Source organism: Diabrotica virgifera, chromosome 4, assembly GCF_917563875.1.
Source record: "Diabrotica virgifera virgifera chromosome 4, PGI_DIABVI_V3a".
NCBI classification, from domain to species: domain Eukaryota; kingdom Metazoa; phylum Arthropoda; class Insecta; order Coleoptera; family Chrysomelidae; genus Diabrotica; species Diabrotica virgifera.
The window spans coordinates 154,518,002-154,541,535 of record NC_065446.1 but is presented as its reverse complement, the minus strand read 5'-3'; the positions used below and the strand labels follow the sequence as shown (position 1 = coordinate 154,541,535).

At 34.6% G+C, this 23,534-nt stretch overlaps 1 protein-coding gene across 1 annotated transcript; it reads left to right on the top strand.

Annotated features, from left to right (window-relative positions):
* The first annotated feature begins 6,525 nt into the window (after positions 1-6,525).
* On the top strand, positions 6,526-7,946 carry LOC126883703 (uncharacterized). The gene is made up of 3 exons (XM_050649364.1): positions 6,526-7,176; positions 7,219-7,412; positions 7,568-7,946. The coding sequence occupies exons 1-3, from the start codon at positions 6,526-6,528 to the stop codon at positions 7,944-7,946; spliced, it is 1,224 nt and encodes a 407-aa protein (XP_050505321.1).
* The last annotated feature ends 15,588 nt before the right edge of the window (positions 7,947-23,534 follow it).

Here is a 23,534-nt window from a genome sequence, read left to right as displayed (position 1 = left end):
TTGCTGGGGGTCCTGTTAGACAGTAATTTTAAATGGTCAAACCACATTTCTAATTTGAAGTCCAGATTAAGTAGCGCATGTTATGCATTGAGAATTCTTTCACGTCTCTTTAATACATCAATATTAAAAACAGTATACTTTGCCCATTTTTACTCAATAGCCAAATATGTCATTGAAGTCTGGGGTTGTACCTCTGAATTAGAGCAGATATTCGTACTTCAGAAAAGAGCTATTAGGATAATATATAAAATGAAATTTAGAGATTCTTGTAGAGGTATCTTTAGACAAAATAATATTCTTACAATTCCTGGTCTGTATATATTTTCGTGTATAATGTATTTACATTGCAAAATTTATGAACTCAATAAATTTCAATTTAACCATGTTTATTCAACAAGATTCAGAGACAATCACTTTATGCTTCCACAACATCGTTCTGTTTTGTTGAAAGGTAGCACACATTATGCAGCCACAAGTTTCTTTAACAAATTGCCAATAGATATACGAATGAATTTACATCAGCCAAACTTTCGGGGGTGTGTACATCAATACATTTGTGAGCTAGAGCCATATTCTAAAAATAACTTTTAAGTATGTTTTGTCGTATTTATTAATTTTTGTATACTTTTAATATGTACATTATATGTCTGTAACTTTGACTTGTCTCATACATGTACAACTTTGTATAATGTCGCATGTGATGAATAAATTTGACTTGACTTGACTTGACTGGATTGGGCAAATGGCTGGAATGTATAACCGCAACACGTAAACTACATGAGATTTGTTGGTATAGTTATCTCTACAGTGAAAAAAACTGTACGCAGTGTGAGAAATTGTATCAAGACTACAACGAATGCCAATACCGAGAAATTGTGGACGAACTTCTGCACAGTTTGGGATGCAGTCAGACGACAAAAATAGATGAAAATTGTGGAAAAACTAGACTTAGTGAATCAAGCAGAAAAGAATGGTCTTTACTTAGAAAACTTGGTAGTAGCACCCAACTAGAGACAAGCCTCTCACATTGTAGCAACCTTATAACGTTACAAACGTCACATCTTTGATATTTTATTTTTAAATAATTATTTCATTCTATTTTCTTTAATATTTCATTAATAATTATCTTCTATTCGTTTTAACTTGCTTTATCGTTAAAAACTTGTTTGGCGTCTTCTTTTATTATCCTCTTTTATTATCTTCTATTTACTATATCCCTTTTATAACATCTAAGTCAGCATACTGAACGTACCATGTATATTCTTACTCTGTAAGTATCTGTCTTTCAATACGGAACATGCCCGCTACTTCATAGTACTTGGTCGTCATTTCAAATGTCGTTTTCAATGACAGTGACACTTCATCCCTACCCGCTGGCATACTGAAAATGGAAGGAAAGAATTATTCCTTAAATAGGCATGTAATTTGAAAATTAGAATTATTTTCCATCAACACTCATTCTCTTGGCATGAGTTTGGTATTCTAAGTTTTTTATAGCCTACTTTTAATTTTTTATAATGATTTTTTTGCCTAACCTCGTGTATTACGTTACTCTCCACGTGTATTATTATCTTAATTTTGAATATTTCATTTCATCTATTGAAATGCTTTTAGAAATCAAATTATTTAACTATTCCGTCACTATCAATTTTATTTTGTACCTTTGCCAATGACTACTCTTTACGATTATTTGGCAAAGGCTCGTTTTTGGTTTTTCTTCTTGACGATTAATATGTGTCTTTATCTTATAGTTTTTGGGAATAGAACCTTTTCTTCATTCGGGAGCTTCAAGCCATCCACAGCGGTGATGGAACATAAGGCGAAGACAACAGGAAGCATCTAGATAGACAGCAGCACCCAACATCTAACACCACCAAGACCGTAGCTGCAGGGACCTAGGGCCACAACATCTGCCCAGGTCTACAAGTCAACAGCTGTACCATTCGACATCAAGAAGTTACCATCGAACCAACACCACAAGCCATACATAAGTATAATCCAGAATTGTTAGTTTTTGGCAAGAATTTGAATATACAATTATTTTTATTTGTTAATGCATTTACTAAGTCATATTTTTATTATATCTTTATTGAACAATAAACATGATTAGTTAAAAATACTGTTTTGTTTGATTTCATTAGAAGATTAGGACAAGACGAACACACACCCGAGAGACTGAGCTAGGCTAAGGGCGTAGCGATAGCTATCTTGGTTGATTGGAGTAATATTTTTGAATAGTATTTCAATTAGCTGGGGTAGTCCATCGCCTATTTCGTTTCAACCTCAGGATCACCTAGAGATCTTGACCACACCACCAAAGTAAAACAAGAACTAAAAATACTGAAGTCTGCATACCCGCCTACATCTGAATACTCTGGCGAGTTTACTTGAGAAGAAGTTACTTCAGCAATATCAGAAATTAAGTCTGGGAAGGCACTCTTCTCCGATAAAATTCATCGAGAATTTTTACTCTACTTTGGCAAATACGCTATGAGGAAAGTAACTGATGATCGGATAGGCATTAAATGGAACCTCTTTAATCAACTTAAAGATCTTGAATTTTATGACGACGTCCGCCTGTTAACAGAACAAACATGCGAACAAAAATCGACAAGTTAATTGTTCGAGCCATTTAAATATTTGATTAACTGATTATAATATTAGGAGTTTCAAAAACGCTGAATAGACACATTCTTCTGCTCAGACAAATACGTTCTGTTTTGATAATAATTGCGTCATTGTTTTGTTGAATATACAAAAACCTTCGCTTACACGATCAAGGGCGCCCATATAAAAATTTTTAGGGGGGGCCAAACGTGAAGATGTTGCACATTACATTTTGTATATTTCGGATGACAATATATACAGTAGACTCTCTCTATAACGAACACGGATATAACGAGGTTTCGCTTATAACGAGGTACATTAGGTGTCCCATGAAATCCCTATTGAACTATAACGCTCTATAACGAGGCATATTTGGTTATAACGAGGAAAATTTAAATCGAAGAATACTTGTCTTTACCTGTTTTTAGCGTTGTATAATGGTCATAAATAAATAAGAAATGCCCAACGTCTGTCTTATTATCGAGGCCAGTGCTATAATAAACTCGGCCACCTGTAATAAACATCTGCCTGTTTATCGACCGATATTGAATACTATAGGAAATTTACAATCTATGGCGGCGAAGTCTCATTGTTCACTGTTCAGGTTGACCATCGACACATAATAAACTACGTAAGAGGCATCAAAAAATTTCATTATTATTATTGTTTGATATAACGAGATCCGCTTATAACGAGATAATTAATTCACCATTTCAGTTCTCGTTATAGAGGGAGTCTACTGTAGTTTAAACCACCTAAAAAACCTAGTTTGAACCCTGTTGTGAGGAATTATTCATACATTTAAACACTAGACCAAGTTTTTAAATGGAAATGTCATGGGTACCACAAAAGTTGGGCCTCTCTTTAAAACCCGTTTGAAAAGAATACAATGCTTGCAAAGCCTTCCCTTCAACTTTGGCGAGCAGACTAACCATGAGTAAATGAGTATGTGTCGAACCAAGTTTTTACTTTAAAATCTTAAAAAGGAGCCCCCTTTATTTTTGCAGATATAGAATCCTTATGAAAAATAAGGCACACATATTCCAAACATTTTTAGAATTGTTGATAGATGGCGCAAATAAATCGCATTTTCCGAATATAGCGCCATCCGTCAAGTCAACAATTCTAAAAAAGTTCGAATAAATGTTACTTATTTTTTGAGGAGGAAACTCAATCTGCAAGAAAAAACGGGGGTTCCTATTTAAGATTTTAAAGTTAACTTTCACCCCACCTCCGGAGTGTGGAATGAAAAATCCTGTTTGGTGTCATTCTATAGATTTTTGAAAAATATTAAACACGTGTTTTTTAGTTTTTATTTGGAAGTATATTTCTCGAGATATTAGACCGTTTCTAAAATTTTGCTGTGGTATCACGATATACCGTTTTTTCCGATTATAGCGCTATCTATCCACAATTCGCAAAATGGCTCGAATAAAATTTGCTTATTTTTACAACGAAAATCCAAATCTGCAACAAAAATTAGGGGTTCCATTTAAGATCTTAAAGTTACCCCCCGCTCCACACCCAGGGGTTGAAGTGGTGGACTTGTTTAGTGTCATCGCATAGACTTTTGAAAATTATTGAACATGTATTTTTCAGTTTTTCGATCTGATGTTCATTTCGCGAATTATTCGGCCTTTCCGCTACTTTTGGGACACCCTGTATATAACACTCATGCATCATGAAAGATCGCCTGTTTTTCATTTAAATAAAATTGTTCTGTTCATCATAATGAACACTTTAAAAATAATCTACTTACTAAAAAAATACTTTTGCAAACTAAAATTTGACTATGCTCAATAAATTTTAAAAATTATTTTTCAGTATGAATTTTTTCAAAATATAAAATATAATTACTATTTTATACCAGTTGTTAAAGACAAATGGCTCATTAGTGATTATCGATCAGAGATCGGATTTCTTGCTGATATGGTTTTTTTGCAGTATTATAAATGATTCATTTAATTTGTAATTTTGGGTGTCAATTACAGTGTATATGTTTCCCACGCCTCTAATCTCTTTCAATGTTTTCGTTAGTAGCATACCGTGATTGTGGGAAATGTGTATTATGCACATTCCATACAGACCACTGTCGCAGACACAAATATTTTCTGTTAAACTATTAATAACTACCCAATATGTGAATTTTTGTTATTAATAAATATGTTGTTTGCAATTTATCTCTCAAAATTATCCAATATTGTTTTGACAAAAATACGTTTATGTAATATAAATTTAATTTTTTTCTTTCCCGAAAAGCTAGGGGGGGGGGGCACGGCCCCCCCCTGCCCGTGTGTATGGGCGCCTATGTACACGATATCGGAAGAATTTAACCTTGGTAGGTACCGGGAATTTTCGTGCAGTAAGCGTCGTAAAAGATTCAGTGTTAAAATGTGAATTGACAGGTAAAGATACGGACGATCACATTTTAGTATTCATAGAATATTTCCGGGATTCATCGCCGGAAAATAGGGAACTTTTTAAGATACCGCGAGTGGTAATAACAAGTTCGATAAGAAATACTGTAATGCACGTTTGACATTCCGGGTTATGGTATTTACTAACATTTTAATTATACGCGGTGTGTTAGAACTATCCATTTTATAGATACACGGTTAATTTTTCGCCATTTAATAATTTTGCAAGCTGTTAACTCTTAAAGCTGATAATAGAAAGTAAAAGTACAAAGTCTTTTATTTAAACTCGAATCTCGGGGGTTTGTCTTAAGATCGGGTAGATTTTTAGAGGCCCCACATTTTGTGGCGACCGTGTGGACAGAACGGCTTTGAGTTAAAAGTTAATCGTGTTTGCATTCGAGGTTTGGCGAAAAAGTGTATCGAGGATCGCTGAACTCTATCACGTTTCGCTTCTAGTTTTTTCGGTAAACGTGTGTGTTTAGTTTGCAGTGAAAAATGGATAACAAGGAAAAGCATCGCAAAGTGCTTCGTACCACTTTCAGCAAAGCAGCAAAAGAGTTAGAAGACCTATTAAAAGACCAAAAAGGTGAGGTACGACAGATCAAAATAACCTTTGATCTATTACGACAGAAAATGGAAGATCTAAGAAGAATAGATGAAGAAATTTATGATCTCCTGTTAAACGAGGATGCCAGTGAACAAGACCTGTTGAAGGAAATGGAAGACAGTGACAGAAAGTTTGCGGACCTAAGTATACAGTTCGAGGAACGGGTTCAACCAAGGATAGCTGCGTCCGTGGAGGATGAGGTGGCCTCTGGGACGACTGGTAAGAGCACAGGGAGCCTACAAGTTAAGCGTAAATTCAAATTACCTATGCTAGAATTCAAGAAGTACGATGGGAACATTAAAAGCTGGTCGCCCTTTTGGTCAAAAATCCAAAAGGTGCATCATGATTCAGACATAGACTTAAACGATAAAGTTGAGTATTTAGTTCAAGCTACTGTACCGGGCAGTAGGGCAAGGCAACTAGTTGATAGTTTTCCCGCGACTGGAGATAGTTACACTAAGATTATATACCGTCTAATTTCGCGTTTTGGCTGCGACAATTTGCAGATCGAGGTATATGTTCGGGAATTGCTTAAATTGGTAATAAATAATACTTCGTCTGGCAATAAATTAGACATTTCTTTATTATATGATAGGTTAGAGACTCATTTAAGGGCTTAGGAGACACTAGGTATTAAATCGGATAAGTACGCGGCTATATTATTTCATTTGGTCGAATCGTGTCTACCCGCGGATTTATTAAGGATATGGCAAAGATTTCCGGAAGATGTTGGGTCACAAACGTCTATTAATAGTGCCGGTATTTCCACCCTAGAAAATCGACTCAAAAGCTTGATGAAATTTTTGAAAAATGAAGTCGACAATGAACAGTATGTTTCCTTAGCGATCGAAGGCTTTGGCGTATCAGGTACTAAGTCTGGGAATTCTAAACATAATGGTCCGAAAAAGAAGATGCCTGAAGAGGAAGAACCCGTTTCCTTCGGCGATGGATCTAATAAATTCCCATAGTACAAATCATAGATGTGTATTTTGCGAAAATGCACACGAAAGCAGCCATTGCTTCAAGGCTCAGAAGTTGACTTATGACCAGAGAGTGAATATTTTGACAGAGAAAGGTGCTTGCTTCCACTGTTTGAAAATTGGACACCAATCTCGAAGATGCCGTGGTCAATTAAGTTGCTTACTTTGTCGCAAACCACATGTGCCCCTAATGTGCAGAGAACTTTCGATGGACAAGGCAAAAAACGAAGAGAAAAATAAGATAGAGAATGATGGTCAAGCTTTGCCGAAAATAAATCAGTCATTGGCCAATAGTGCTACTACTAATGTCTTTTTGCAAACTTTGCGCGTCAAAATGAACCACTTAGGCAAAAAGCGAGTTGTACGCGCCTTAATAGATACCGGATCTCAAAAGACGTATATTCTGAGATCCACTGCTAGATTATTGGATTATCCATGTAAACGACAGATTAACCTTGTACATGGATTATTCGGAGGTAGCGAGCTAGCACAAAAACATGATTGTTATGACGTTAGCTTGAGTTATAATAACTACAGTTGCACATTTAAAGCACTAGAACAGCCCGTAATTTGTAGCAATATTTCTTCCGTATTTAATGGTCCCTAGATGGAAGAACTGAAGAGGCTGAATATAGAGATAACAGATTCCGGTGATACATCTCCTATAGAGGTTTTAATAGGTGCAGATATTGCAGGAAAACTCTATACCGAAAGAATGTATAGACTGTGGACTGGCAGCTGTAGAAATCTTATTGGGCTGGACTTTGATGGGAAAAATACCTTTAGATCAACAAGACAATCGTACCGCAACAACTGTTTCACTTTTTATTAGCAACGCGTCGATTGGTCAACTGTGGGAGTTAGATGCTTTTGGTATCAATTATCCGGCTGAAAGGAAGACAAGGAAAGAAACAGCGCTAGCAGCAAAACAACTTTTTTTGAGACTATTGCAATAGATTCCAAGGACGATATGAAATCAAACTGCCATGGTTAGAAGGACATCCGGCATTACCAAGTAACTACCAGATGGCTAAGAAAAGGCTGGATGCCATGTTGAAGAAGATAAACAAAGATGGATATCTTGAAGCCTACGGCCAAATATTTAAAGAATGGCTGGATGAAAATATAATTGAGGAAGTGCTCGAGGAGCAGTCAAACCAAGAAGGTCATTATTTACCCCACAGGCCGGTAATTAAGCCTAATAGCGCGTCCACAAAAATCAGGCCAGTTTTTGACGCATCAGCAAAAGAAAAGGACAAACCTTCTTTAAACGAGTGCCTTGAAAAGGTGGTTAACTTAATTGAATTGATTGCTGCTATTTTATTAATAGCATAGAAAAAAACAAAAAAACAAAAACAAAACCATTAATAAGACTCGCTATAAACAGCTTCAAAACCAAATAAGAAGAAAAATTAGGGAGGCTAAAGAAACCTACTTCTCTGAAAAATGTAAAGAAATAGAAGAACTGCAAAACACATATGACAACTTCAACCTACATAAAAAAGTCAAAGAACTAGCCGGAATAGGAAATAGAAGAACCTCAAATATATTGCTCGACAAAAATGGAAATATTATAATGGAGACAAAACGAAAACTACGACGATGGAAAGAGTATATCGAGGAACTATTTCATGACCAGAGAGAAGCTAGTACATCCGTAGATAGCCAAACGGGAGATGTAGGCCCAGAGATAACCAAATCAGAGGTTAGTCAGGCAATAAACTCTATGAAAACCAATAAATCTGCTGGTCCAGATGAATTGCCTAGCGAGCTGATAAAGTTGGTCAACGAGAAAAACCTGGACATAATAGTAGAACTGTTCAACGCTATCTATACTACTGGAATCATCCCTAGAGAAATGTTGACATCAGCCTTTGTGTGTTTGCCAAAGAAGGTGAATGCAAAAGAATGCAGTGACTACCGAATCATAAGCTTAATGTCACATACCTTGAAAATTCTATTGAAAATTATCCACGCCAGAATACACTCTAAACTGGAGCTGGATATTAGTGACACTCAATATGGGTTCCGCAATGGTATGGGTACCAGAGAGGCATTATTCTCCTTCAACGTGCTGACACAGAGATGTTTGGATGTTAACCATCCTCTTTACGTCTGTTTTATAGACTACAATAAGGCGTTTGATAAAGTAAAACATGATCGACTCATGGAAATCCTAAAAAATAAAAACCTAGATGAAAGAGATTTAAGACTAATAACACACCTCTATTACAATCAGCGAGCAATAGTAAGAATTGAAAAAGAAACATCTGAAGAAATGGAAATAAAGAGAGGAGTCAGGCAAGGCTGCATACTATCACCTCTATTATTTAACGCTTATTCTGAAGAGGTAATGCGAGAAACTCTGGAAGATGAAACAGTCGGCATAAGAGTAAATGGAGTCTTAGTTAACAACATCAGATATGCAGATGATACAGTAATAATAGCCGATAGTTTACAAGACCTGCAAAGACTCATGAGTAAAATAGTAAGGTGTAGTAGGGAGTACGGACTCTCTCTCAATATCAAAAAGACGAAGTTTATGAAAATTAGTAAAAACAACCATAATACTAACGAAATCTTGATAGTAGAGGGCCAGCAGATCGAAAGAGTAAAAAAGTACACTTACCTAGGAACACTTATAACAGAAAATAATGACTACACTGCAGAAATAAAAGTCAGAATCGAAAAAGCACGTTCTAATTTTATAAAAATGAAAAAGGTCCTATGTAGCAAAGATTTAACATTAGCTCTTAAAGTACGCCTAACAAAATGTTACGTCTACAGTGTTCTATACTATGGAGTGGAATCATGGACGTTAAATGTAGAGACAATGAGACGACTTAACGCCTTTGAAATGTGGACCTATAGAAAAATTATGAGGGTTTCCTGGGTAGATAGAGTTACAAACAATGAAGTACTGAGAAGAATAGGTAAAGAAAAGGAAGTTGAACTTACAATTAAAGAAAAGAAGCTACAGTATCTCGGACATGTGATGCGGGGCGAGAAGTATGGTATCCTACGACTCATAATGCAGGGAAAGATAGATGGCAGAAGAAGCATCGGAAGAAGACGAATTTCATGGTTGAAGAACCTGAGAGAGTGGTTTGGATGCAGCTCGAAACAACTATTTAGAGCTACTGCCTCAAAAATTAAAATAGCTATGATGATTGCCAACCTCCGTAGCGGAGACGGCACCTGAAGAAGAAGAATTTTATTAAGATTCAGACGACAAGAAATCGGTGTAATCTCAGATATTCGCAAAGCCTTTTTACAGATTGGGATACACAAAGCTGACAGAGATTTTCTTCGTTTCCTTTGGATATATGATGCAGGAAAAGAAAAGGTGTACCGCCACTGTCGTGTGGTATTCGGAATCAGCAGTAGTCCGTTTTTATTAGGAGCTTCACTAGAACATCATTTTTCCTTGATGTTAACAAGATGTGCGTCAAAACTGCTGAATGTTTCGGAAAACACTATTTTAAAATTGTCGCATAGTTTTTACGTTGAAAATTGCGTTACTAGTGTTGCTAATGATCAGGAGCTGCGAATTTTTAAATAAGAGTCGAATATAATAATGGCTGAAGGCAAGTTTGATCTCAGAGGGTGGGAGTATACAGGCCAACCCCCCGATGACACTATTGATGCCTCGACCCAAGTCTTGGGAATAAAATGGAACAAGATAGATGACACCTTGAGGATACCTGACGACAAGAGGATAAAGATACAGATCAACCTTTTGATAAACCTAAACAGTTGGTAGAGTCCAAATGGTGGGAGGGTCCGCAATGGCTTGATGAAGACCCATCATCATGGCCCCGAGACAATCACAGCTGTGATGAGGAAGAGATTAACAAGGAGGAAAAGAAAAAGCTAGTTACGATCCTTGTTAACCGTGAGAAAGATGGTATGACCTTAGCTGATTGGCATCTTAATTACTTTTCTCAGTATCTACATGGCGCATGTGCGCATGGATTTGTCGATTTACCAATAATGCAAGAAATAGGGACGACAAACAAAAGGGAGAGTTAACCCCTGAGAAGCTTGATAAAGCTGAAACATTGGTACTCAAGCTAGTACAAGAAGAGAGGTTTTCGGACGAAAACGATAAAAAATTGTGTGGAATGGGAGCCTTCAAAAACAAGAATGGTTTGATCCGATTGAAGTCTCGCATCAGTAATAAAAACGACGTTGAATATTTTCATTTTCCAGTAGTTTTGCCAGCCAAGCATTTTATAGTGAATAGCCTACTATTTCGCGAACATGTCAAGTCGTGTCATGTCGAAACACAAGGTCTGATAGCTATCGTGCGCGAACGATATTAGATTTTAGGTGGTCGTCGCGCTATTAAATCCGCGATTTCCAAGTGCGTCGTCTGCAAAAGACATGAGGCCAAGTTGTTTGAGGTGAGTGCGCCACCGTTGCCGCTAGATCGTGTTCGGGACGCGTTAGCATTCGAGACAGCAGGTGTAGACTTTGCCGGGCCGTTATATTTGAGTACTGGAGAGAAAGCGTGGATATGTCTTTTAACTTGCGCCGTGTATCGGGCCGTACATCTCGAACTTTTTACCTTGTTATCGGTAGAGTGCTTTATGCAAGTGTTACGACGTTTCATTGCCAGACGGGGTCGACCGAAGACCATATACAGTGATAATGGGACTAATTTCGTCGGTACCGAGAACGCGTTTCGTCAGGTGGACTTTGAGAAAATCGCCGACAACAGTAGTGCCGAACGTATCCAGTGGCGATTTAACCCACCAACGGCTGCGTGGTGGGGAGGTTTTTGGGAACGCTAGATAGGCTTATTAAAGCGACTGTTGCGCAAGGTATTAGGCCGTGCTTCGCTTGACTATGGAAGTCTATTAACCGTCATCTGTGATTGAGAATCAGTTATGAATTCTCGATCACTCACTTGCCCTTCAACAGATGCCAATGACTTGGTACCGTTGACACCACAGATGTTCCTTAGGGATCAAATAGAGGATGAAGTTCCTGATTGTGATGCAGTAGATGGGAAAACTTTATCCAATCCAGAAAGGTTTTGCATAGACATAAGCTATTGAAGGACCTTAGGCAAAGATTTAGAAGTGAGTATCTTGGTCAGTTAAGATTATGGTCTAAGAGGAACCTCAACCACCAAGTTAAAGTGGGAGAGGTCGTTTTCGTGGGAAACGACCAAGACAAACGTATTAGTTAGCCTATTGGTCGTGTGATAGGGATTCTTCCGGGAAAGGATGGTCAGATTCGATTAGTTAGAGTTGTTACTGAAAGAGGACAGTTTCTCAGACCCATCCAGCGCCTCTACCCGTTGGAATGCCCAACAGATTGGGTTCAGATGCCAGGTGACGACATCAGTGTGGAGTTGAGCAACAGCCAGGGACCGCCTTCAGAGAATGTGTGCGAAAATGCGGGGGTTGTTATGACCGAGAGTGTCGCGGAGCCGGGAGTGTCTAAAAGCAGAGTACCCGAAGCGAAAATAAGTGTAACGCGGAGTGGGCGTGAAGTCAAGACTCAGTTTTATTTTTTATTTTATTTTTATATTTTATGTTATGTTATTGTTGTTTGGTGTTCATGGTATTTTGATGTCTCTGTTAATATTTTGAGCCATGTTCATTTTTTGTGTAACAAAAGAAAGTGTCTCAGGTGGGAGAATGTTCGAGCCATTTAAATATTTGATTAATTGTTCTCAGGTTTAAAGCACCACACTGTATTCAAAAATCGTTATATTAGGAGCTTCAAAAACGCTGAATAGACACATTCTTCTGCTCAGACAAATACGTTCTGTTTTGATAATAATTGCGTCATTGTTTTTTTGAATATACAAAAACCTTCGTTTATACGATATCGGAAGAATTTAACCTTGGTAAGTACCGGGAATTTTCGTGCAGTAAGCGTCATAAAAGATTCAGTGTTAAAATGTGAATTGGCAAGTCAAGATACGGGCGATCACATTTTAGTATTTATAGAATATTTCCGGGATTCATCGCCGGAAAATAAAGAACTTTTTAAGATACCGCGAGTGGTAATAACAACTTCGATAAGAAATACTGTAATGCACGTTTGACATTCCGGGTTATGGTATTTACTAACATTTTAATTATACGCGGTGTGTTAGAACTATCCATTTTTAGAGATATACGGTTAATTTTTCGTCATTTAATAATTTTACAAAGTCTTTTATTTAAATTCGAATCTCGGGGGTTTGTCTTAAGATCGGGTAGATTTTTAGAGGCCTCCATACTAATAAATTACTCCGACATAGTTGGTTTCCAGATAAATGCAGATAAACCAAAATCTTAAAAAACGATAACCCCCAAAATAATAAAATAAAAGATAAATAAGTTAAAGAACAGAGAAACTCACTTAATTGAGATCAATCATGAAAAGACAAGGAGGATGCACGAAAGACATAAAAGCAAGAATAACGAAGGCACAATTCGCATTCTTAAACCACTGGCCAAGAAACCTACATGCGTCCAATACTCCACCAAGAGAGAGAGTGGCAAATATGCTAGGGAATGGCTGGCTGATTTCTATACAGATATTTAAAACTACAAGAAATCTCCGATTCACTAAAAAATGCTTTCATATACCCATATTAAAACCAGGAAAGGCAAATGATCAGCCTCAAAACTACTGACCGATTACACCACTGAGCTGTGTCTACAAACTGTTGAAACGCTTAATCTACAACAGAATTAGTAAAAACATATTTGGATTAATACCAATTGAGCAAGCAGGGTTCAGATCTAACCGCAGCTGCACAGATCAGATCCTATCGCTAACAACACATATTGAAACAGGTTTTTAAAGAAAACAAAAAACATGTTACCTCATAAAATTGATCGTAAGGTATCAATTTCTAATGGTCCTGCTTGTCAGTTGGCAGAAGGCATTTGGCACCGGCTCACTCAGTGGAGACGGGAGTGGATTAATTTTTAAAAGATTTCTTTGATATAATTCACGGGCGCCAGGTAAATTCTAGGGCCAAATGCTGAGTTATTCTTCCTCACACTAATCTACCAAATGAAGGAGAAATAACAAGCATAACTACTCTAACCGCAGCTGCACAGATCAGATCCTATCGCTAACAACACATATTGAAACATGTTTTTAAAGAAAACAAAAAACATGTTACCTCATAAAATTGATGGTAAGGTATCAATTTCAAATGGTCCTGCTTGTCAGTTGGCAGAAGGCATTTGGCACCGGCTCACTCAGTGGAGACGGGAGTGGATTAATTTTTAAAAGATTTCTTTGATATAATTCAAGGGCGCCAGGTAAATTCTAGGGCCAAATGCTGAGTTATTCTTCCTCACACTAATCTACCAAATGAAGGAGAAATAACAAGCATAACTACTTATTTGGACCTTTATTAGAGACTAAAGGTATATCTATACAAATATATATATATATATATATATATATATATATATATATATATATATATATATATATATATATATATATATATATATATATATATATATATATATATATATAAAAACCAAAGGCAAAATAAAATGAAACAGTGATTTGAGAAATAAAGAAAAAAAATGAAGTCAAACACGCTACTTAATATTTATAATTAAATCATATTAAGAAAATATAAAAAAAATAATATCACCAATATTTATTTCCTGAAACCATATTTACTGTATATTTATCAGAATCTGAGATATTCCTTGAAAGTTAAATAAAATATTATCAGTTCTGCCTTGGTTATTATTATGTATAAATGTATTTATAAAATTTATCCAAGTAGCAAAAGAAATGAAATACCCCAACATATGCATATCTAGGAGCGCACAAGGTATAATTTATTTCAGTGAACTTTAAGTAAAAGGAACATTAACATATATGTAAAATTTTATAGACTAGTCAAATTATTTTAAGTCTTTTTAATCGTAAACAATAATATAAGTATGTCTTCATAATCTTAAACACATCACCGACACCGTCTCTCAGTGTAAGTCTGCATCGACAGATTATGTAATTACAGTTTCTTAAATACCTGGATACTCCTTTCTCAAGCTAAATATTTACTTATCTGTGATCTACTAAACTCTTCTTAAGTTTCCAAGTTCTACGTGGTACAACAGCTTCGATAAGTAATCATACAGAAAATACATCTCAAAATTTTACTAGCACATGCTCATCAAATCATACAGCAAGCCAAAATCAGAATACTGGTAACAAGAATAAAAAAATACATCCACGACTACAAAGTACAAGTTGAAGTAGAAGTACAGGGACAAGGTCAAGCCCTTCCACTAGAAGGGTTGTTCAATGCCGGTTGTTCGTTGACAACGACTCCTCTATTACCTTTCTACAAATTTCAAACCATAACTAACAAGTCATCAACAAAGGTAAGAATTCTTCAAATGGTTACAGGTCTATTATTCCCCTACTGACAACCAAAAGGGATGGTTTTATTTCCATCAATTTGACCATGAACCATGTGCCTTATAACGATCTCACAGCACATCACCTTCACCTCCAAATGCTCTTCGCTACGGAAACAGGTGTCGTCCGCTTCACACACGAAGTTTTAGGACGTTCCATGTTCCAGAAAACGATAGCCATAGTAAGGCAGTAATTTGAAATCTTAATCAACAATTCCCCATAACAGACAAATCCAAATATAAATTTACAGTAGAAACATTTCCAATCACTTTGGAATAATTTCCCTAATTTCCCAATCTCATAATACCCATAAATAATTAAAATACAAAAACTCATAACAATCGCTAATTATCGTAAAACTTTAACAAATTCATTTGGTAAAGTCGATAACTATCAATACATATTCTATATGTCACTCGTCGATACTCAATCAGCTGTTATGTTATAACCCTACATTTTTGCGAACAATAACAAATAATGCTACTGCTAACATTCTTGCAGCCTAGAAGTAATAAACTACTTCAAAATAGCAGGTAAGTCAGTAAAAATTACGGTCACCGAATTGCTTTAAATATCCATTCGACAAACGACAAATTACAATATATTTAAAAATGAAGAAAAAGACAGACGTACTCTCAATCATTTAATTGTGTACTTCCGACGACCGGTTTCGCTCTCTATAGGTTGCAGAGCATCATCAGGTCAACGGTTACAAGTCACTAAATGCTACAAATAAAACCAGAGTTAGAACAATGTCTGGTTATAAAAGATGCTAAAGATCCATAAGATCAAGCCAATGTTGAACAACATACATAAATAGTAAAAACAGCAGACAAATACATATGCATGTAAAAAGGGGGGGGGCAGTAACAAACGTCCCCAAGCTTACAAACACATGCAGATGTATACTGTCAACAATCATGCAATTATAACGTGTCGTACTTACATTCGGTTACAAGGAGCTATAACCTCATTATTCCATAACATGATGTTTCTGCTTAAGTTATGCCAACGGGATATGGTGAAAAAGACGGAGAATGTTACAAAGGTAAACAAGTTTATGGTATTTGGGATTTCTTGAGGGTGAAGAGATAGTTGTTGAGAGACAACCAACAAATCTGTGTCTATTCTTGTGTTTGTGAAGTAAAGTACTGGATGTCATATATACAATTTTTTAAAATGTTTACTGTTTACAAAAATTTTTTGGAGGTTTTATTGGTTTTAAAGATTTATATTTTTACTTATTAAAGAATTTGTTTTTATTATTTTATTTATATTTATTAACAGAATTCTATTTATTAATGTGTGTGTTAGTGCAAGATTGACAACGTTTGGATACAGACGGGTAGAATGTGTATTATGTATGTTAGATGTGGATGTGCAGCTGTAACCTGAATTGTTAAGGCTAGTACTACTTGATGTTCAAATGAAAGGAGTAGTGGTCGTGTAAGGGAAGACCAATCAGAAAGCTTAAAAACTTAAAAAGTTGTAGCTAAAATATAAATTAGCAGTCATATATTAAAATAGTAATAAATGTTAATTAATAGAAAACAATGTAGGTACCTCGAGCTGAGATGTAAGTTAAAGGGGTGGAGAAGTAGACTAGAAAATAAAAGAATAGAAAGAAAGGTAGGAAGTAAAATTCAGTTTTAAGTAATTGATTGCAAATTGAGACTAAGTTTTAATACCAGCAGTGAACAAATATCAATATCCTATTAAGTTAGATAAAAGAAATAGTAATAAATTGTATTTTGGGGGTATACCTCAATGAACTGTCAATACGGATGGAATGGCCCCGTCCCATTCAAATAGTGAAGCGAGATAGCCACCAACATACAAGAGAGAGACAGGTAATGGGCAGGAAAATTTGACAGGCCGTGTAATTTGAGTTGCCTATATAAATTGACCCGATTGAATCAGTATTGACAGTTTGTTGAATGGAACTCATATTTTAACTTGAAGGCTGATTGGCAGTTACATATTTAAAAATTTAAATACTTTTTTTGTATTTACAGAGTAAATAGAGTACAGAGTACCATATTTCGTGTTTAAATACTTTTCAGAATTGTTACTTGTATTTATCAAAAAAAATACCTACTTTCCTAAAGTATTTGGGAGTTAAATAATTTTAAAACTATTTAAATACTAAATTAGTGTTTTATATAAAGTGAAAAATATGTTTTTATGTTACTTTTATATTTAGAATTTTATTAGAATTATAAATATGAGGTCCATTTCCCCGATTGAAGTTGATATAGGCAACTCAAATTACACGGCCTGTCAAATTTTCCTGCCCATTCTCTGTCTCTCTCTAGGACCTCTCTCTTGTATCGTGGCCGCATGAACTTTCTTCGTGCCTATTCCATCCGTATTGACAGTTCATTGGTATACCTACATTGTATTTTAAAAATTCGTCAATAAATAGGTGAGTGCATTCACATCACATTAAATTAAAACAAACACATAGGACACAAGACGAAACAACAAATAATGTGGGAAGTTTAAGTTAGGAGCACTGCATTTAATTTATTTTAACTGTCTTGGTATTTTAGTCCAAGAATCATTTTTTACTTTGAATTTTTTATAAAATTTTGTGGGAACTTAGAAGTGTCAGAACAAACTAGGTTAGTACTAGTTGTCTAACTCTTCTTCTCCACAATGTATCAAGGGTTGCCTACATTCGGTTGTGAATATTTGATTTTCATGAAGTGATACATTATACAGCCACGTTAGTATTGCTGATTTATATATATGAATATAATGTAATAATTACAACTAAATAGTAATATACATCAATTCTATTATAACAAACCAACTATACAAAATTGAATAATGATTTAACAGATGATTAAATGTTGACTAATTACCATGTTATGGTATGTTATACAGTCGAACCCGCTTATTGGAATAGCCTTCGTGCCAAGCAAAAGTATTCCTATAACAGGGATTTTAACTATTTAGAATGGGAAATAAGCCACAATATTATTAAAAAAATGATTTTTATTAACGTTTCGACGCCCAAATCGGGTGCCGTTGTCAAAATACAAAATACTATTAATATAAACAAAAATGTTGTTGCTTAGTAAAAAAATTCTTCTAATAATTTATTTAATTTGACTCATTTATATCGATATAAATAATGATATAAATGAGTCAAATTAAATAAATTATTAGAATAATTTTTTTACTAAGCAACAACATTTTTGTTTATATTAATAGTATTTTGTATTTTGACAACGGCACCCGATTTGGGCGTCGAAACGTTAATAAAAATAATTTTTTTAATAATATTGTGGCTTATTTCCCATTCTAAATAGTTAAAATTGTAAAAATGCCACAAGAAAATAGCTTCAGAACAACTATAACAGGGATATTCTAATAACCGATCAAATGCGCCTAGTAAAAAACGTTTTGGGACCTCAAATTTCTATTCCTTAAACCGGGATATTCCTTAACAGGTATTCTAATAAGCGGGTTCGACTGTAGTAGATCAAATTGTAATCTTAAGATTTTTTTTTAAATTCGAAAACAGATAAAGAGAAGATGATATACGACTATATCTATAAAGTTCAGTGTGTTCAGTTATGCATCATTAGGTGTTCGGTATAGCAGATTTCAAATAGTAGCAAATTAATAATAAATAAAATTAAAAGACAATTCAGTAAATAGATCTAAATTAAATAAATATATGATATAAATTAAACACAAAAGAAAGGTAATAGTGATTTAAGGTTAATAATAGAGTTCAAAATAAGGAGAAAATTAAAATAATAAATTGAAAATAAACTGAAAATAGAATGAAAAGAGAAAACAGCCAAATGAGGAATAAAAGAAAATAAAAGAAAGAGAAAGAAAGAAAGAAGTGATGTTGTCAGGACTGTCGACAGGTGTTAAGTTGTTGAAATTGTATATGGCGTTGACAAATCAGCGTGACGCGGAGGAAACGGAAATATACCTAAGTATTGGAAGGGCATATTCTCCTAGTATTTAAAGGCACACATCGTTTCTAACTTTATTTGATTTAATAGTTTTCAAAAGTTCCAATCAACCCCCGAAACTTCTGTCGGTAATGTCCTGTGGTAAGTCACCTTATCCAAAATAATTATGCTTTTAATAAATAACCATTTTGTATATCCACTGTCTTAAGCTGTATTGGAATTCTTTTACAGTAGCGTTTAAAAAAAAATTTTTTTTCAAGTAATTTAGCCGGTCATGTAAAATAGTCTGAATAGTAAAGGTATATGATATTTAAGAAGTTTAGAATCTTTGGAAATAATAGTAGATAATTTAAAAAAAAATTGAAACTGAAAATATAGACTAATACAATACAGTGTATAAAAAGATGATTAAAATTTTTTTATATTATGGAGTATGTTATTTTCGTGTTATGATGGATCAAATTCTGTATTAAATTGTGCAAGCGGGTGTCATTGCTATGGGTTTAAATTAAACAAATTTAGCTACCATACCAGGCTTTTCCTGATTTTTAATATAGTTTTAGATATACTTAAGTATGGTATGAATTTTAACAACCACGTGGTGGGATTTTTGGTTAGCATATCAGAAGGTGGTTTACATTTCAATGCGAAGAATCTGAAGCCGATTATACACAAAATTTGTTTGATACTAAGTGTGGATATTAGTATGATGCAGAAACTATACTATGATATGAATATACATATTATACATATCATAGTATATTTTCTGCATTATACTAATATCCACACTTAGTATCAAACAAATTTTGTGTATAATCGGCTTCAGATTCTTCGCATTGAAATGTAAACCACCTTCTGATATGCTAACCAAAAATCCCACCACGTGGTTGTTGAAATTCATACCATACTTAAGTATATATAAAACTATATTAAAAATCAGGAAAAGCCTGGTATGGTAGCTAAATTTGTTTAATTTAAACCCATAGCAATGACACCCGCTTGCACAGTTTAATACAGAATTTGATCCATCATAACACGAAAATAACATACTCCATAATATAAAAATTTTTTAATCATCTTTTTATACACTGTATTATATTAGTCTATATTTTCAGTTTCAATTTTTTTAAAAATTTTTTAAAATTTTTTAAAAAATTATCTATTATTATTTCCAAAGATTCTAAACTTAAATATCATATACTTTTACTATTCAGACTATTTTACATGACCGGCTAAATTACTTGAAATTTTTTTTTTAACGCTACTTTAAAGAATTCCAATACAGCTTAAGACAGTGGATATACAAAATGGTTATTTATTAAAAGCATCATTATTTTGGATAAGGTGACTTACCACAGGACATTGCCGACAGATGTTTCGGGGGTTGATTGGAACTTTTGAAAACTATCAAATCAAATAAAGTTAGAAACGATGTGTGCCTTTAAATACTACGAGAATATGCCCTTCCAATACTTAGGTATATTTCCGTTTCCTCCGCGTCACGCTGATTTGTCAACGTCATATACAATTTCAACAACTTAACACCTGTCGACAGTCCTGACAACATCACTTCTTTCTTTCTTTCTCTTTCTTTTATTCCTCATTTTGGCTGTTTTCTCTTTTCATTCTATTTTCAATTTATTTTCAATATATTATTTTAATTTTCTCCCTATTTTGAACTCTATTATTAATTTTAAATCACTATTACCTTTCTTTTGTGTTTAATTTTTATCATATATTTATTTAATTTAGATCTATTTACTGAATTGTCTTTTAATTTTATTTATTATTAATTTGCTACTATTTGAAATCTGCTATACCGAACACCTAATGATACATAACTGAACTTTATAGATATAGTCGTATATCATCTTGCCTTTATCTGTTTTCGAATTTAAAAAAAAAACTAAAATAAAAAATCTTAAGATTACAATTGATCTACTATAACATACCATAACATGGTAATTAGTCAACATTTAATCATCTGTTAAATAATTAGTATAGTATAGTTGATCCAAAAGATGGCATAACCCAAACATCCAAAGTGAAAGTTATCCTTCAACACCAAATTGTTCTATAGGGTCCACACAATGTCCAGAAAAAAGTCACACCATTTTGAGCGTAGGGATTGGGGGGAGAGGGGGGAGAAATCCGTAAATTCCTAGTTTTTTAAGTTTTTCGCCAATATTTATAAAACTATGCGGTTTAGCATGAACAACCCTCTATACAAAATTGTTTAACATTAAATTTGAAATAAAAAAGGCCCTATGCATAATCTTTCTAAAATGAATGGTTCCAAAGTTACGGAGGTATAACTGGTCCAAAAAAAGGCCTAACTCAAACATCCAAAGTAAAAGTTTTCCTCCAACACCAAAATGTTCTATATGGTCCACATATTGTTCAGTAAAAAGTTACACTATTTTGAGCGTCCGGTTTGGGGGGAAGATGGGGGAGAAGTCGGTAAATTAGTAGTTTTTTTACGTTTTTCGTCAATATTTCTAAAACTATGCTCTAGCGTAAGGAACGTTCTATAGGAAAATGTTCTACGTAAAATTTAAAACAAAAAAGGTTCTATACATAATTGTTATAAAATCAACGGTTCCAGAGTTACGGAGGGTGAAAAGTCGAGGTTTTCGATACTTTTTATATTTTTTGGGCAATATTTATGATATAACTATACCAAAAACCCAGACATCGAAAGTGAAAATTATCATCCAACACCAAATTGTTCTATATGGTCCACATAATGTTCAGCAAAAAGTCACACCATTTTGAGCGTCGGGTTTGCGGGGGAGAGGGGGGAGAAATCGGTAAATATAAAAAGTATCGAAAACCTCCACTTTTCACCCTCCGTAACTCTGGAACCGTGGATTTTATAACAATTATGTATAGAACCCTTCTTGTTTTAAATTTTACGTAGAACATTTTCCTATAGAACATTCCTTACGCTAAAGCATAGTTTTAGAAATATTGACGAAAAACTTAAAAAAACTACTAATTTACCGAATTCTCCCCCATCTCCCCTCCCCCCAAACCGGACGCTCAAAATGGTGTAAACTTTTACTGAACAATATATGGACCATATAGAACAATTTGGTGTTGAAGGAAAACTTTTACTTTGGATGTCTGGGTTAGGCCTTTTTTTGGACCAATTATACTATACTACCTCCGTAACTTTCGAACCGTCCATTTTAGAAGGGTTATGCATAGTAGGGTGGAGCGAAAAAATCAACTTTTAAAATTTAAAATGCCTGTATGCGGAAAAGTGGTCTGCATATTTGTTGTAATACCCTGCAAAATTTCAAATCGATCGGACTTCGTTTAGCGGTGCCCCCACTACTTCGAAATTTGAGGCTATTGGCCTCCCACTAAAGTAATGCGCCGATGCGCCCGCCTTCGTTAATACTTACTTGGTTAATTTTGGTAGTAGTTCGATTCGAGAGCAAACTGCGTTTCTTGTATTAGTATCAATTTAGATGCAATACAGTGAACCGTTGTTTTATTCTGTGTTGTTAAACTGTGTCCGTGAGATCCGTAAAAAAAGAAAACATGCCTAAAACACGAACAGACGTCGCTTGTTGTGTTTTTGGAGCACCAAGGAAGTTTAAAGACAATATGTTACCGACCTGTGCTGATGTTATCAGAAACTTTTTGTGTATTCGCCAGTTTATGAAAGAAGCTGCAGCAAATAATGCTGAACCAACTGTTAGTGACATTAATGAAATTCTTCTTGTTGAATTAAAATTGCTGTGGGTTAAAGCATCCATTCCGATAATATCCGATCAACAAATTAAATCTAAATTAAAGGAATTACATCAAAAATACAGAAATATTAAAAAACCTATGAAAAGTAGAAACTCAGCCAATATGCAAAGAAAGGTTAAAGATTTTAGAGATTTATTGGAAAAGAAATTGTTTGATATTGCATCATGCAAATGTTCTGACTATTTATTATGCAAATGCAAAAATAAAATACCGGCTCGAGAGCATGACTTCATTAAAGATCAGAGGCATGATAGAAAAATGGTAATTGGTTCGGTGGATAAAGTAATTACCAAAAAACTAGAACGCTCTATTTACCGGAAAATTGTGGAAACACAATCTCCAATAGCTACATCTTCTTCATCAAGATCCGAAACACATCTTCCAGTAGAACAAATTATAAGTGAGTCTTCAGATGAAAGTGCCACAAGTGTCTACGAGAAAAATACAAAAACCGGAACAAAAGACGATTTACCGAATACAAAAAAAACAAAACAAATGCGAATTAGTTTGCCAAACTTAGCTCAAGCATGCGATCGTACAGGAGTATCTGATAGAGTAGCATCCATAATAACAAACTCGGTGTTGCAAGATCTAAGTTTCATCTCGGTAGAAAGTCATGACAAAATCATAGATCGGAGTAAAATTAGGCGGGAGAGAAAAAAAAGGCGCAACCAGATTAAAATTGATGATACAAAAATTTTTAAATTTCTTCATGGAATCTATTTTGATGGTAGAAAAGATAGAACTCTACAAAATGAAATGAAGGATAATAAATACTACAAAACTACCATATCTGAAGAACATATTGTCTTAG